This window comes from Oncorhynchus masou, chromosome 30, assembly GCF_036934945.1.
Source record: "Oncorhynchus masou masou isolate Uvic2021 chromosome 30, UVic_Omas_1.1, whole genome shotgun sequence".
In the NCBI taxonomy this organism is placed as follows: Eukaryota; Metazoa; Chordata; class Actinopteri; order Salmoniformes; family Salmonidae; genus Oncorhynchus; species Oncorhynchus masou.
In genome coordinates this window covers 71,213,053-71,230,840 of record NC_088241.1, presented here as the reverse complement: position 1 = coordinate 71,230,840, position 17,788 = coordinate 71,213,053, and the positions used below count along the sequence as shown (strand labels likewise).

Genomic DNA, 17,788 nt, shown 5'->3' with positions numbered 1-17,788 from the left:
TGTTAGGTATCTACTACTGATGTGTTCTGGTGTATTGTTAGGTATCTACTACTGATGTGTTCTGGTGTATTGTTAGGTATCTACTGATGTGTTCTGGTGTATTGTTAGGTATCTACTGATGTGTTCTGGTGTATTGTTAGGTATCTACTGATGTGTTCTGGTGTATTGTTAGGTATCTACTGATGTGTTCTGGTGTATTGTTAGGTATCTACTACTGATGTGTTCTGGTGTATTGTTAGGTATCTACTACTGATGTGTTCTGGTGTATTGTTAGGTATCTACTGATGTGTTCTGGTGTATTGTTAGGTATCTACTGATGTGTTCTGGTGTATTGTTAGGTATCTACTGATGTGTTCTGGTGTATTGTTAGGTATCTACTGATGTGTTCTGGTGTATTGTTAGGTATCTACTACTGATGTGTTCTGTTATTGTTAGGTATCTACTACTGATGTGTTCTGGTGTATTGTTAGGTATCTATCTGGTGTATTGTTAGGTATCTACTGATGTGTTCTGGTGTATTGTTAGGTATCTACTGATGTGTTCTGGTATTGTTAGGTATCTACTGATGTGTTCTGGTGTATTGTTAGGTATCTACTACTGATGTGTTCTGGTGTATTGTTAGGTATCTACTACTGATGTGTTCTGGTGTATTGTTAGGTATCTACTACTGATGTGTTCTGGTGTATTGTTAGGTATCTACTACTGATGTGTTCTGGTGTATTGTTAGGTATCTACTACTGATGTGTTCTGGTGTATACTGATGTGTTCTGGTGTATTGTTAGGTATCTACTGATGTGTTCTGGTGTATTGTTAGGTATCTACTGATGTGTTCTGGTGTATTGTTAGGTATCTACTGATGTGTTCTGGTGTATTGTTAGGTATCTACTACTGATGTGTTCTGGTGTATTGTTAGGTATCTACTGATGTGTTCTGGTGTATTGTTAGGTATCTACTACTGATGTGTTCTGGTGTATTGTTAGGTATCTACTGATGTGTTCTGGTGTATTGTTAGGTATCTACTGATGTGTTCTGGTGTATTGTTAGGTATCTACTGATGTGTTCTGGTGTATTGTTAGGGTATCTACTACTGATGTGTTCTGGTGTATTGTTAGGTATCTACTACTGATGTGTTCTGGTGTATTGTTAGTATTGTTAGGTATCTACTGATGTGTTCTGGTGTATTGTTAGGTATCTACTACTGATGTGTTCTGGTGTATTGTTAGGTATCTACTACTGATGTGTTCTGGTGTATTGTTAGGTATCTACTGATGTGTTCTGGTGTATTGTTAGGTATCTACTGATGTGTTCTGGTGTATTGTTAGGTATCTACTACTGATGTGTTCTGGTGTATTGTTAGGTATCTACTACTGATGTGTTCTGGTGTATTGTTAGGTATCTACTGATGTGTTCTGGTGTATTGTTAGGTATCTACTGATGTGTTCTGGTGTATTGTTAGGTATCTACTACTGATGTGTTCTGGTGTATTGTTAGGTATCTACTACTGATGTGTTCTGGTGTATTGTTAGGTATCTACTGATGTGTTCTGGTGTATTGTTAGGTATCTACTGATGTGTTCTGGTGTATTGTTAGGTATCTACTACTGATGTGTTCTGGTGTATTGTTAGGTATCTACTGATGTGTTCTGGTGTATTGTTAGGTATCTACTGATGTGTTCTGGTGTATTGTTAGGTATCTACTGATGTGTTCTGGTGTATTGTTAGGTATCTACTGATGTGTTCTGGTGTATTGTTAGGTATCTACTACTGATGTGTTCTGGTGTATTGTTAGGTATCTACTGATGTGTTCTGGTGTATTGTTAGGTATCTACTACTGATGTGTTCTGATGTGTTCTGGTTAGGTATCTACTGATGTGTTCTGGTGTATTGTTAGGTATCTACTACTGATGTGTTCTGGTGTATTGTTAGGTATCTACTGATGTGTTCTATTGTTAGGTATCTACTGATGTGTTCTGGTGTATTGTTAGGTATCTACTGATGTGTTCTGGTGTATTGTTAGGTATCTACTGATGTGTTCTGGTGTATTGTTAGGTATCTACTACTGATGTGTTCTGGTGTATTGTTAGGTATCTATCTACTGATGTGTTCTGGTGTATTGTTAGGTATCTACTGATGTGTTCTGGTGTATTGTTAGGTATCTACTGATGTGTTCTGGTGTATTGTTAGGTATCTACTACTGATGTGTTCTGGTGTATTGTTAGGTATCTACTACTGATGTGTTCTGGTGTATTGTTAGGTATCTACTACTGATGTGTTCTGGTGTATTGTTAGGTATCTACTACTGATGTGTTCTGGTGTATTGTTAGGTATCTACTGATGTGTTCTGGTGTATTGTTAGGTATCTATCTACTGATGTGTTCTGGTGTATTGTTAGGTACCTACTGATGTGTTCTGGTGTATTGTTAGGTACCTATGTACTAACCTACCTGCTTGTTGTGTCGTGGCTGCAGCAGCAGTAGCTGGTTCTCCCCAGGTGGGAGGCTGTGGCTGGGGGAGGAGCAGCCGGCTGTCCCGGCACACCCTCTCGGCTGCAGTACAGAAAAGGGAGGCTGGGTGCTCAGCCTGAAACTCAGAGGCATCTCTGTACTGTTCTTCAACTGGAACGTCCGTGTGACGGAACACTTCCTCTGGACCATCTGAGAAAACACAACATGGTAGAGAAGTTACCCAATGACAAAATATGTGCCTGTAAATGGAAGAAATGCAACATGGCAGAGAAGTGGTTAAAAAATATATATTTTACTGTTGAAAAGCAACGTCAAGTATAAACACAGTAAAGTACAAAAAACACTATTTTACTCAAAACCTTTTTCGTGGCCTTTAGTGTGTGTCCTTTACTGTATTTTATATTTGGGATATCACTTTCCAACAGGAAAAGTTCAAAACCCCCTGGAGGACATATTTAAATAAGTAGGTGGTTTGGCAGGTGTCTCAGACCCACCTCATTGTGTGGCTCGCCCTGTATTAAATCACTAGCCACCGCATAGAACTCCAGACACTCCTCTTCCTCGTCCATTTGCACTGACAGGCTAAAGAGGAACACAGCAAGTCACTGACAGGCTATGAGGGAGTCAGGAGAGGAACACACTGCAAGTCACTGACAGGCTATGAGGGAGTCAGAGGAACACAGAGCAAGTCACTGACAGGCTATGAGGGAGTCAGAGGAACACACAGCAAGTCACTGACAGGCTATGAGGAGGTCAGAGGAACACAGCAAGTTGCTGACAGGCTAAAGGGATGAACACAGACAATAAGTCACTGATAGACTAAAGAGATAAACACAGACAGTAAGTCCCTGACAGTGTCTTCACTGACATTTTCAACCTCTCCCTGTCCGAGTCTATAATACCAACCCGCAGCACTCACTGTAGCCATGAAGTGCTTTGAAAAGCTGGTCATGGCTCACATCAACAGCATCATCCCAGAAACCCTAGACCCACTCCAATTTGCATACTGCCCAAACTGATCCACAGGTGATGCAATCTCAATCGCACTCAAAACTGCCCTTTCCCACCTGGACAAAAGGAACACCTAAGTGAGAATGCTGTTCATTGACTACAGCTTAGCATTCAAATCAAATCAAATCAAAATGTATTGGTCACCTACATATGGTTAGCAGATGTTAATGTGAGTGTAGTGAAATGCTTGTGCTTCTAGTTCCGACCGTGCAGTAATATCTAACAAGTAATCTGACAATTTCACAACTACCTTATACACACAAGTGTAAAGGAATGAATAAGAATATGTACATAAAAATATATGGATGAGCGATGGCCGAACGGCATAGGCAAGATGGTATAGAGTACAGTATATACATATGAGATGAGTGATGTAGGGTATGTAAACATTATATAAAGTGCCATTGTTTAAAGTGGCTAGTGATACATCTATTACATACATTTTTTCATTATTAAAGTGGCTGGAGTTGAGTCAGTGTGTTGGCAGCAGCCACTCAATGTTAGTGGTGGCTGTTTAACAGTCTGATGGCCTTGAGATAGAAGCTGTTTTTCAGTCTCTTGGTCCAAGCTTTGATGCACCTGTACTGACCTCGCCTTCTGGATGATAGCAGGGTGAACAGGCAGTGGATCGGGTGGTTGTTGTCCTTGATGATATTTTTGGCCTTCCTGTGACATCAGGTGGTGTAGGTGTCCTGGAGGGCAGGTAGTTTGCCCCCGGTGATGCGTTGTGCAGACCTCACTACCCTCTGGAGAGCCTTACGGTTGTGGGCGGAGCAGTTGCCGTACCAGGTGGTGATACAGAGTGTTTTTGGTGACAAGCCAAATTTCTTCAGCCTCCTGAGGTTGAAGAGGCGCTGCTGCGCCTTCTTCAACACGCTGTCTGTGTGGGTGGACCATTTCAGTTTGTCCGTGATGTGTACACCGAGGAACTTAAAACTTTCTACCCTCTCCACTACTGTCCCGTCGATGTGGAAAGGGGGCTGCTCCCACTGCTGTTTCCTGAAGTCCACAATCATCTCCTTTGTTTTGTTGACGTTGAGTGTGAGGTTATTTCCCTGACACCACACTCCGAGGGCCCTCACCTCCTCCCTGTAGGCCGTCTCATCATTGTTAGTAATAAAACCTACCACTGTAGTGTTGTCTGCAAACTTGATGATTGAGTTGGAGGCGTGCGTGGCCACACAGTCATGGGGGAACAGGGAGTACAGGAGAGGGCTGAGAACGCACCCTTGTGGGGCCCCAGTGTTGAGGATCAGCGGGGTGAAGATTTTGTTACCTACCCTCACCACCTGGGGGTGGCCCGTCAGGAAGCCCAGGACCCAGTTGCACATGGCGGGGTCGAGACCCATGGTCTCAAGCTTAATGACGAGTTTGGAGGGTACTATGGTGTTAAATGCTGAGCTGTAGTCGATGAACAGCATTCTCACATAGGTATTCCTCTTGTCCAGATGGGTTAGGGCAGTGTGCAATGTGATTACGTCGTCTGTGGACCTGTTGGGGCGGTAAGCAAATGGGAGTGGGTCTAGGGTGTCAGGTAGGGTGGAGGTGATATGGTCCTTGACTAGTCTCTCAAAGCACTCCATGATGACGGAAGTGAGTGCAACGGGCCGATAGTCATTTAGCTCAGTTACCTTCGCTATCTTGGGAACAAGAACAATGGTGGCCCTCTTGAAGCATGTGGGAACAGCAGACTTGGATAAGGATTGATTGAATATGTCCATAAACACACCAGCCAGCTGGTCTATGCATGCTCTGAGGATACGGCTGGGGATGCTGTCTGGGCCGGCTGCCATCAATCCATGGTTTCTGGTTGGGGAATGTTTTAATAGACACCGATGCACTTGCTAATAAACTCGGTCACCGAATCAGCAAATTCATCTATGTTATTGTCCAACGCAATGCGGAACAGTCCACGTGATTGAAGCAATCTTGAAGCGTGGAATCCGATTGGTCGGGCCATTGTTGAACAGACCAGAGTACGGGCGCTTCCTGTTTTAGTTTCTGTCTATAGGCTGGGAGCATCAAAATGGAGTCGTTGTCAGATTTTCCGAAAGGAGGACGGGGGAGGGCTTTATATGCATCGCGGAAGTTAGAATAACAATGATCCAGGGTTTTGCCAGCCCGGGTCGCGCATTCGATATGCTGATAAAATTTAGGGAGCCTTGTTTTCAGATTAGCCTTGTTAAAATCCCCAGCTATAATAAATGCAGCCTCAGGATATGTGGTTTCCAGTTTACATAAGAGTCAAATGAAGTTATTTCAGAGCCATCGATGTGTCTGCTTGGGGGGGATATTCACGACTATGATTATGATCGAATAGAATTCTCTTGGTAGATAATGCGGTTTGTTATTTGATTGTAAGGAATTCTATGTCACGTGAACAGAAGGACTTCTGTATGTTGTTATGATCACACTACGTCTTGTTAATCATAAGGCATACACCCCCCACCCTTCTTCTTACCAGAGAGATGTTTGTTTCTGTCGGTGCGATGCGTGAAGAAGCCAGGTGGCTGTACTGACTCTGATGACATATCCAGAGTGAGCCATGTTTCTGTGAAACAAAGAACGTTACAGTCTCTGATGTCTCTCTGGAAGGCAACCCTTGCTCGGATTTCATCAACCTTGTTGTCAAGACACTGGACATTGGTGAGTAGTAAACTCAGGAGCGGTGCGCGATGTGCCCGTCTACAGAGCCTGACCAGAAGACCGCTCCGTCTGCGGCGCCGTTGTTTTGGGCCGGCTGGGTGGTGGACCAAACAGGGGATCCGCTTCGGGAAAGTCGTATATGTAATAAATACATTGTATGTTATAAAACCTAATATTTCCTGGGGTAACAATGTAAGAAACAACACATAAAAAAAACTAAATATGGCATAGTTTCCTAGGAACGCGATGCGAGGCGGCCATCTCTGTCGGCGCCGGAAGTGCCCTCAAAGCTCATGAATAAGCTAAGGACCTTGGGACTAAACACCTACCTCTGCAACTGGATCCTGGACTTCCTGACGGGCCGCCCCCAGGTGGTATGGTAGCAACACATTCGCCACGCTGATCCTTAACATGGGGGCCCCTTTTATTTATTTTTTATTTTATTTCACCTTTATTTAACCAGGTAGGCTAGTTGAGAACAAGTTCTCATTTGCAACTGCGACCTGGCCAAGATAAGGCATAGCAGTGTAAACAGACAACACAGAGTTACACATGGAGTAAACAATTAACAAGTCAATAACACAGTAGAAAAAAAAGGGAGTCTATATACATTGTGTGCAAAAGGCATGAGGAGGTAGGCGAATAATTACAGTTTTGCAGATTAACACTGGAGTGATAAATGATCAGATGGTCATGTACAGGTAGAGATATTGGTGTGCAAAAGAGCAGAAAAGTAAATAAATTAAAACAGTATGGGGATGAGGTAGGTAAAAATGGGTGGGCTATTTACCGATAAGACTATGTACAGCTGCAGCGATCGGTTAGCTGCTCAGATAGCAGATGTTTGAAGTTGGTGAGGGAGATAAAAGCCTCCAACTTCAGCGATTTCTGCAATTCGTTCCAGTCACAGGCAGCAGAAAACTGGAACGAAAGGCAGCCAAATGAGGTGTTGGCTGATGATCAGTGAGATACACCTGCTGGAGCGCATGCTACGGGTGGGTGTTGCCATCGTGACCAGTGAACTGAGATAAGGCGGAGCTTTACCTAGCATGGACTTGTAGATGACCTGGAGCCAGTGGGTCTGGCGACGAATATGTAGTGAGGGCCAGCCGACTAGAGCATACAGGTCGCAGTGGTGGGTGGTATAAGGTGCTTTAGTGACAAAACGGATGGCTGTGATAAACTGCATCCAGTTTGCTGAGTAGAGTGTTGGAAGCAATTTTGTAGATGACATCGCCGAAGTCGAGGATCGGTAGAATAGTCCGTTTTACTAGGGTGCGTGCTCAGTCCCCTCCTGTGCTCCCTGTTCACACATGACTGCACGGCCAGGCACGACTCCAACACCATCAATAAGTTTGCAGATGGCACAACAGTGGTAGGCCTGATCACCGACAATGATGAGACAGCCTATAGGGAGGTGGTCAGAGACCTGGCCGTGTGGTGCCAGGACATCAACCTCTCCCTCAATGTGATCAAAACTAAGGAGATGATTGTGGACCACAGGAAAAAGAAGGCCGAGCACGCCCCATTCTCATCAACGGGGCTGCAGTGGAGCAGGTTGAAAGCTTCAAGTTCCTTGACAAACTAACATGGTCCAAGCACACCAAGACAGTCATAAATAAGGCACGACAAAACCTATTCCCCCTCAGGAGACTGAAAAGATTTGGCATGGGTCCTCAGATCCTCAAAAGGTTCTACAGCTGCACCATCGAGACCATCCTGACTGGTTGCATCACTGCCTGGTATGGCAACTGCTCGGCCCCCGACCGCAAGGCACTACGGAGGGTAGTGTGAATGGCCCAGTACATCACTGGGGCCAAGCTTCCTGCCATCCAGGACCTCTATACCAGGCAGTGTCAGAGGAAGGCCCTAAAAATGGTCAAAGACTCTAGCCACCCTAGTCATAGACTGTTCTCTCTGCTAGTGCATGGCAAGCGGTACCGGAGTGCCAAGTCTAGGTCCAAGAGGCTTCTAAACAGCTTCTACCCCCAAGCCATAAGACTCCTGAACACCTAATCAAATGGCTACTCAGACGATCTTTTACACAGCTGCTACTCTCTGTTGTCATCTATGCATAGTCACTTTAATAACTCTACCTTCATGTACATATTACCTCAACTAACCAGTGCCCCCATATATTGACTCTTTACCGGTACCCCCCTGTATATGGTCTCGCTACTGTTATTTTACTGCTGCTCTTTAATGAATTGTTACTTTTTTATTCTTATCCATATTTTTTTTAAACTGCATTGTTGGTTAGGGGTTCGTAAGTAAGCATTTCACTCTGAGGTCTACACCTGTTGTAATCGGCGCATGTGACTAATAAAATGTGATTTGATTTGACAGGCTAAAGAGATGAACACAGACAGGAAGTCACTGACAGGCTAAAGACATGAACACAGACAGGAAGTCACTGACAGGCTAAAGAGATGAACACAGACAGGAAGTCACTGACAGGCTAAAGAGATGAACACAGACAGGAAGTCACTGACAGGCTAAAGAGATGAACACAGACAGGAAGTCACTGACAGGCTAAAGAGATGAACACAGACAGTAAGTCACTGACAGGCTAAAGAGATGAACACAGACAGGAAGTCACTGACAGGCTAAAGAGATGAACACAGACAGGAAGTCACTGACAGGCTAAAGAGATGAACACAGACAGGAAGTCACTGACAGGCTAAAGAGATGAACACAGACAGTAAGTCACTGACAGGCTAAAGAGATGAACACAGACAGGAAGTCACTGACAGGCTAAAGAGATGAACACAGACAGTAAGTCACTGACAGGCTAAAGAGATGAACACAGACAGGAAGTCACTGACAGGCTAAAGAGATGAACACAGACAGTAAGTCACTGACAGGCTAAAGAGATGAACACAGACAGGAAGTCACTGACAGGCTAAAGAGATGAACACAGACAGTAAGTCACTGACAGGCTAAAGAGATGAACACAGACAGTAAGTCACTGACAGGCTAAAGAGATGAACACAGACAGGAAGTCACTGACAGGCTGAAGAGATGAACACAGACTGGAAGTCACTGACAGGCTGAAGAGATGAACACAGACAGGAAGTCACAGACAGACTGAAGAGATGAACACAGACAGGAAGTCACTGACAGGCTGAAGAGATGAACACAGACAGGAAGTCATTGACAGGCTGAAGAGATGAACACAGACAGACCACCTGCTCTACAATTTCATACATTCAGTTGGTTTACAGAACAGCTGGTTTACAGAACAGTTGGTTTACAGAACAGCTAGGTTTACAGAACAGTTGGTTTACAGAACAGCTAGGTTTACAGGACAGTTGGTTTACAGAACAGCTAGGTTTACAGAAGAGCTAGGTTTACAGAACCTATCTGTTCTGCTACACATTGGGATAGTTTTTGCGGACGCCGATTAAGCCAAGTCCTGGACTAAAAGGAGGCTCAATGGAGAATCTCCATTGAAAGAACAGTGGCTTGCGAAAGTATTCACCCCCCTTGGCATTTTACCTATTTTGTTGCCTTACAACCTGGAATTAAAATAGATTTTTGAGGGGTTTGTATCATTTGATTTACACAACACTTTGAAGATGCAAAATATTTTTTTGATTGAGAAACAAACAAACAAAAAATAAGACAAAAAAACATAACTATTCACCCCCCAAAGTCAATACTTTGTAGAGCCACCTTTTGAAGCATTTACAGCTGCAAGTCTCTTGGGGTATGTCTGTATACGCTTGGCACATTTAATGGCAAAACTGCTCCAGCTCCTTCAAGTTGGATGGGCTCTGCTGCTGTACAGCAATATTTAAGCCATACCACATATTCTCAATTGGATTGAGGTCTGGGCTTTGACTGGGCCATTCCAAGACATTTAAATGTTTCCCCTTAAACCACTTGAGTGTTGCTTTAGCAGTATTCTTAGGGCCATTGTCCTGCTGGAAGGTGAACCTCTGTCCCAGTCTCAAAGACTGAAACAAGTTTCCTCAAGAATTTCCCTGTATTTTGATCCATCCATCATTCCTTCAATTCCAACCAGTTTCTCAGTCCCTGCTGATAAAAAACATCCCAACAGCATGATACTGCCACCACCATGCTTCACTGTGGGGATGGGGTTCTCGGGAGGATGAGAGGTGTTGGGTTTGCTCCAGACATAGCGTTTTCCTTGATGGCCAAAAACCTACATTTTAGTCTCATCTGACCATCTGAGTACCTTCTTTTATGTGTATGAGGAGTCTCCCACATGCCTTTGGGTGAACACCAAACATGTTTTCCTATTTTTTCTTAAAGCATTGGCTTTTTCTGGCCATTCTTCCGTAAAGCCCAGCTCTGTGGAGTGTATGGCTTAAAGTGGTCCTATGGACAGATACTCCAATTTCCGCCGTGGAGCTTTGCAGCTCCTTCAGGGTTATATTTGATCTCTTTGTTGCCTCTCTGATTAATGCCCTCCTTGCCTGGTCCATGAGTTTGGCTCTCTCTTGGCAGGTTTGTTGTGGTGGCATATTCTTTCCATTTTGTAATAACGGATTTAATGGTGCTCCGTAGGATTTTCAAAGTTTAGGGTATTTATTTATGACCCAACCCTGGTCTGTACTTCTCCACAACTTTGTCCCTGACCTGTTTGGACATAGTGATCTTCATGGTGGTCTTCATGGTGCCGCTTGCTTGGTGGTGCCCTTTGCTTAGTGGTGTTGCAGACTCTGGGGCCTTTCAGAACAGGTGTATATATACTGAGATCATGTGACACTTAGATTGCACACAGGTGGACTTTATTTAACAAATTATGAAAAGAGGGTGAATACATATGCACCAACCAATTTTCCGTTTATAATGAATTTTGAATTTTTTGGAACAAGTAATTTTTTTCATTTCACTTCACCAATTTTGACTTTTTTGTGTATGTCCATTATATGAAATCCCCCCAAAATCCATGTAAATTACAGGTTGTAATGCAACAAAATAGTAAAAACGGCAAGGGGGATGAATACTTTTGCAAGGCACAGTACGTTTTAGTCTTGGAAACCACCCAATTAAGCATAATGGTCAATAGTGGTTTCTTACACGGCAGGTCTGACGGAGGCCTGGAGGTCCAATCTGAGAGGTTCCAGATCCTGACCCTGAGCCCTTTGAACCTTACCTGGGATACAGGACGACACCTGGAAAGACACATGTGAGTACCAAACATAACATGGTGACAGAATCATGGCACATCAAATTTGGAAGGAACCATATTACCTTGGAGTCAAGGCTCATGAAGCCCAAAGCGAAGGATACACAGGCAGCATTAGAGGTCAGTTCTGACAGGGTCAGGGGAGTGAAGGAGACGTGGATGGTGCTGCTGCCCCCTGCTGGGACATTCTGGAATAACAACAAGGTTATAAGACTGGTCAACATACCTGCTTTCCCGTCTACTGTATTCAGCACATTTAACGTGATGGTCTCTTAAAGATGGATATATCTGTTGTGGGGTGATGCAGTATGGGTAGTCTGCTGTAGAGTGATGCAGTATGGGTAGTCTGCTGTGTGTACTATCTGTTGTAGAGTGATGCTGTATGGGTCGTCTGCTGTAAGTACTATCCAGAGATGGAAGAGGAAGAGAGACATATAGAGTCAATGAACTAAGCAGACCAGACCCAGCTGCTATCACATTGGTGTCGAAGCAGACCAGACTAAGCTGCTATCACATTGGTGTCTAAACAGACCAGACCCAGCTGCTACCTATTTGGTGCTTATGGGAGAGCCACTTCTTAACCCTTTACACTATGGCAACATTATAATGTTTGTTTCAGAAGAAAAATGAAATGCATATGCATACGCATGGTAGCAATTAAAAGGGAACCGTTTGGAGTTCATGAGAAAATTATTATACCAAATGTGAAGACACAACAGTTCACCTGACACAAGACTGAAACCAAACATTACACTGTTGATTTTATGTACATTTTGATTACAAAATTTGAAAATATTCTGGATACATTCAGTAAAAGGGTAAGAATATTCCTGGAAGATGTGGGGTTGGTGCAGAGTGAGAGGAACAACTGGTGTCTCCAAGTGGCCTCTCCTCTCTAAAGTGTGGGGTTGGTGCAGAGTGAGAGGAACAACTGGTGTCTCCAAGTGGCCTCTCCTCTCTAAAGTGTGGGTTTGAGTGAGAGGAACAACTGGTGTCTCCACGTGGCCTCACCTCTCTAAAGTGTGGGTTTGAGTGAGAGGAACAACTGGTGTCTCCAAGTGGCCTCTCCTCTCTAAAGTGTGGGTTTGAGTGAGAGGAACAACTGGTGTCTTCAAGTGGCCACACCTCTCTAAAGTGTGGGTTTGAGTGAGAGGAACAACTGGTGTCTCCACGTGGCCTCTCCTCTCTAAAGTGTGGGTTTGAGTGAGAGGAACAACTGGTGTCTTCAAGTGGCCACACCTCTCTAAAGTGTGGGTTTGAGTGAGAGGAACAACTGGTGTCTCCACGTGGCCTCACCTCTCTAAAGTGTGGGTTTGAGTGAGAGGAACAACTGGTGTCTCCACGTGGCCTCACCTCTCTAAAGTGTGGGTTTGAGTGAGAGGAACAACTGGTGTCTTCAAGTGGCCACACCTCTCTAAAGTGTGGGTTTGAGTGAGAGGAACAACTGGTGTCTCCAAGTGGCCTCTCCTCTCTAAAGTGTGGGTTTGAGTGAGAGGAACAACTGGTGTCTCCAAGTGGCCTCTCCTCTCTAAAGTGTGGGTTTGAGTGAGAGGAACAACTGGTGTCTCCACGTGGCCTCACCTCTCTAAAGTGTGGGTTTGAGTGAGAGGAACAACTGGTGTCTCCACGTGGCCTCTCCTCTCTAAAGTGTGGGTTTGAGTGAGAGGAACAACTGGTGTCTCCAAGTGGCCTCTCCTCTCTAAACTGTGGGTTTGAGTGAGAGGAACAACTGGTGTCTCCACGTGGCCTCACCTCTCTAAAGTGTGGGTTTGAGTGAGAGGAACAACTGGTGTCTCCACGTGGCCTCACCTCTCTAAAGTGTGGGTTTGAGTGAGAGGAACAACTGGTGTCTTCAAGTGGCCTCTCCTCTCTAAAGTGTGGGTTTGAGTGAGAGGAACAACTGGTGTCTTCAAGTGGCCTCTCCTCTCTAAAGTGTGGGTTTGAGTGAGAGGAACAACTGGTGTCTTCAAGTGGCCTCACCTCTCTAAAGTGTGGGTTTGAGTGAGAGGAACAACTGGTGTCTTCAAGTGGCCTCACCTCTCTAAAGTGTGGGTTTCAATGCGAGGACTAACTGGTGTCTCCAAGTGGCCACACCTCTCTAAAGTGTGGGTTTGAGTGAGAGGAACAACTGGTGTCTCCAAGTGGCCTCTCCTCTCTAAAGTGTGGGTTTGAGTGAGAGGAACAACTGGTGTCTCCAAGTGGCCACACCTCTCTAAAGTGTGGGTTTGAGTGAGAGGAACAACTGGTGTCTCCAAGTTGCCTCACCTCTCTAAACTGTGGGTTTCAATGCGAGGACTAACTGGTGTCGCCACGTGGCCTCACCTCTCTAAAGTGTGGGTTTGAGTGAGAGGAACAACTGGTGTCTCCACGTGGCCTCTCCTCTCTAAAGTGTGGGTTTGAGTGAGAGGAACAACTGGTGTCTCCATGTGGCCTCACCTCTCTAAACTGTGGGTTTCAATGCGAGGACTAACTGGTGTCTCCAAGTGGCCTCTCCTCTCTAAAGTGTGGGTTTGAGTGAGAGGAACAACTGGTGTCTCCAAGTGGCCACACCTCTCTAAAGTGTGGGTTTGAGTGAGAGGAACAACTGGTGTCTCCAAGTTGCCTCACCTCTCTAAACTGTGGGTTTCAATGCGAGGACTAACTGGTGTCGCCACGTGGCCTCACCTCTCTAAAGTGTGGGTTTGAGTGAGAGGAACAACTGGTGTCTCCACGTGGCCTCTCCTCACTAAAGTGTGGGTTTGAGTGAGAGGAACAACTGGTGTCTCCACGTGGCCTCTCCTCTCTAAAGTGTGGGTTTGAGTGAGAGGAACAACTGGTGTCTCCACGTGGCCTCTCCTCTCTAAACTGTGGGTTTCAATGCGAGGACTAACTGGTGTCTCCAAGTGGCCATACTTCTACAAAGTGTGCAGTTCCTAAGTAATTTCAATGCTATTTTCTGACTCAAAGAAGACACAAGAAGGCTCTTTTTAGAGCTCTCCAAGCTATGCCGGTGAGGAAATAGATCAAGCACACTTGTAGTGGTTTTGAACACAGCCCCGCATCCCCGCAATCAGACGATTACTGTTGTTGTTTACGCAATGCAAAAACTGTCCATTCTTTCCCCACTGATTCCGCCAAGCCCGTTCCCTTGGCTGTGGTTTCACTAGATAGTAATTAGGGACAGTGTGAATCTCGTTCGTCCATTCATGCGCATCACTAATTAGATGACGAGGCACTTGGCTACCTTAATCGAGTCATACTCACTCCCGCCCTTTACTAGCGGTTCATTGAATTATTGAATTTCTTCACTTTGACTTGAAGAGCACTGGGCAGAAATCACTTCGCGCCAACACCCACCTTGGGCCTTTGCGATGCTTTGTTTTAATTAAACAGTCGGAATCCCCTGGTCTGCACCAGTTCTAAGTCAGCTACTAGGCGCTAACGGGGCCGGCGAACGGGGAAGCCGTAGCCGAGGAGATCCGCGAGAAGGGCCCGACACGCGTCCAGAGTTGCCGCCGCCAACCGTCGGATCCAACCCCCCAATGGTTCGCTTTCGGCCCACCGGCAGACACCACCTCGATGAACCCCCTTGCGAGACCACGCACAAGAGACCACAAGATGGGCCGCTAAAATGGGTCACTAAAAACAATTCCACTTTATATAATGTTTACATACCCTACATTACTCATCTCATATGTATATACTGTACTCTATACCATCTACTGCATCTTGCCTATGCCGTTCGGCCATCGCTCATCCATATATTTATATGTACAAATTCTTATTCATCCCTTTACACTTGAAGCACAAGCATTTCGCTACACTCGCATTAACATCTGCTAACCATGTGTAGGTGACAAATAACATTTGATTTGATTTGATTTCTCAGATCGAGTTCAGTATGTGAAATCGGAGGGCCTGTTGTTCAGACCTTTGGCAGTCTCTATTTCAATTCTCGGGCCGACACTTTTCTCTGTATATATCAATGATGTCACTCCTGCTGCTGGTGATTCTCTGATACACCTCTACGCAGACGACACCATTCTGTAAACTTCTGGCCCTTCTTTGGACACTGTTAACTAACCCCCAGACGAGCTTCAATGCCATACAACACTCCTTCCGTGGCCTCCAACTGCTCTTAAATGCTAGTAAAACTAAGTGCATGCTCTTCAACCAATTGCTGCCTGCACCCGCCGGCCCGAATAGCATCACTACTCTGGACGGTTCTGACCTAGAATATGTGGACAACTATAAATACCTAGGTGTCTGGTTAGACTGTGAACTCTCCTTCCAGAGTCACAATAAGCATCTACAATTCAAAATTAAATCTAGAATCGGCTTCCTATTTCGCAACAAAGCCTCCTTCACTCACGCTGCTAAATATTCCCTCGTAAAACGGACTATCCTACCGATCCTTGACTTCGGCGATGTCATTTACAAAATAACCTCCAACACTCTACTCAGCAAATTGGATGCAGTCTATCACAGTGCCATCCGTTTTGTCACCAAAGCCTCATATACTACCCACCACTGTGACCTGTATGCTCTCGTTGGCTGGCCCTCGCATCATATTCATTGCCAGACACACTGGCTCCAGGTTATCTATAAGTCTTTGCTAGGTAAGCCCCGCCTTATCTCAGCTCACTGGTCACCAGAGCAACACCCACCTATAGCACGCGCTCCAGCAGGTATATTTCACTGGTCATCCCCAAAGCTAACTCCTCCTTTTGACCTCCGTTCCTTTCAGTTCTCTGCTGCCAATGACTGGAACAAATTGCAAAAATCTCTGAAGCTGGAGACTCATATCTCCCTCTCTAACTTTAAGCATCAGCTGTCAGAGCAGCTTACCGATCATTGCACCTGTACACAGCCCATCTGTAAATAGCCTACCCAACTACCTCATCCCCATATTGTTATTTATTTTGCTCTTTTTCACCCCAGTATCTCTACTTGCACATCATCATCTGCAAATCTATCATTGCAGTGTTAATGCTAAATTATAATTATTTCACCTCTATGGCCTATTTATTGCCTTACCTCTCTAGTCTTATACATTTGCACACACTGTATATCAATTGTGTTATTGACTGTATGTTTGTTTTACTCCATGTGTAACTCTGTGTTGTTTGTGTCGCACTGCTTTGCTTTATCTTGGCCAGGTCGCAGTTGTAAATGAGAACTTGTTCTCAACTGGCCACCTGGTTAAATAAAGGTGAAATAAAAAAATACAATAAAATTCACATCGATGGGACTCACTCATGACTGCACAGCCAGGCACGACTCCAACACCATCATTAAGTTTGCCGATGACACAACAGTCAACAACGAAGAGACAGCCTATAGGTAGGAGGTCAGAGACCTGGCCGTGTGGTGCCAGGACAACAATCTCTCCCTCAACGTGATTAAGACAAAGGAGATGATTGTGGACTACAGGAAAAGGCGGGCCGAACAGGCCCCCATTCTCATTGACGGGCTGTAGTGGAGTGGGTCCAGAGTTTCACACTCCTTGGTGTCAATATCACCAACACACTATCATGGTCCAAACACACCAAGACAGTTGTGGAGAGGGCACGACAACACCTTTTCCCCCTCAGGAGACTCAAAAAGTCAAAACTCAAAAAGTCCTCCAGCTGCACCATCGTCTGCATCCTGACCAGTTGCATCACCGTCTGGTATGGCAACTGCTCGGCATCTGACTGTAAGGTGCTATAGCGGGTAGTGCCTACGGCCCAGTACATCACTGGGGCCAAGCTTCCTGCCATCCAGGACCTCTATATTAGGCGGTGTCTGAGGAAGGCCCAAAAAATAGTCAAAGACTCCAGTCACCCAAGTCATAGACTTTTTTCTCTACTACCACACGGCAAGCAATACCGGAGCGCCAAGTCTAGGTCCAAAAGGCTCCTTAATAGTTTCTACCCCCAAAGCCATAAGACTGCTGAACAATTTATTAAATGGCCACCCGGACTATTTACACAGATCAGTTAGTCGGCAATCGCCTGCACTGTTGGCTGCAATGTCAAACAAGCCCTCCATCTGCTGTGGAGTGATGCAGTATGGGTAGTATGCTATATGTACTATCTGCTGTGGAGTGATGCAGTATGGGTAGTATGCTATACGTACTATCTGCTGTGGAGTGATGCAGTATGGGTAGTATGCTATATGTACTATCTGATGTGGAGTGATGAAGTATGGGTAGTATGCTATACGTACTATCTGCTGTGGAGTGATGCAGTATGGGTAGTATGCTATACGTACTATCTGCTGTGGAGTGATGCAGTATGGGTAGTATGCTATATGTACTATCTGCTGTGGAGTGATGCAGTATGGGTAGTATGCTATATGTACTATCTGCTGTGGAGTGATGCAGTATGGGTAGTATGCTATATGTACTATCTGCTGTGGAGTGATGCAGTATGGGTAGTATGCTATATGTCCTATCTGCTGTGGAGTGATGCAGTATGGGTAGTATGCTATATGTACTATCTGCTGTGGAGTGATGCAGTATGGGTAGTATGCTATATGTACTATCT

At 45.1% G+C, this 17,788-nt stretch overlaps 1 protein-coding gene across 1 annotated transcript in view; it reads right to left on the bottom strand.

The window, feature by feature from the left end:
- The window catches only part of dlec1 (DLEC1 cilia and flagella associated protein), a 197,118-nt gene that overhangs the window by 47,366 nt on the left and 131,964 nt on the right, over nt 1-17,788 (bottom strand). Inside the window, exons 31-34 of the mRNA XM_064949696.1 lie at nt 11,345-11,467; nt 11,171-11,265; nt 2,959-3,046; nt 2,444-2,653 (exon numbers count right to left, since the gene is read on the bottom strand). Of these exons, the coding sequence (XP_064805768.1) occupies nt 2,444-2,653; nt 2,959-3,046; nt 11,171-11,265; nt 11,345-11,467 (516 nt within the window). The remainder of the gene's footprint in view (nt 1-2,443; nt 2,654-2,958; nt 3,047-11,170; nt 11,266-11,344; nt 11,468-17,788) is intronic.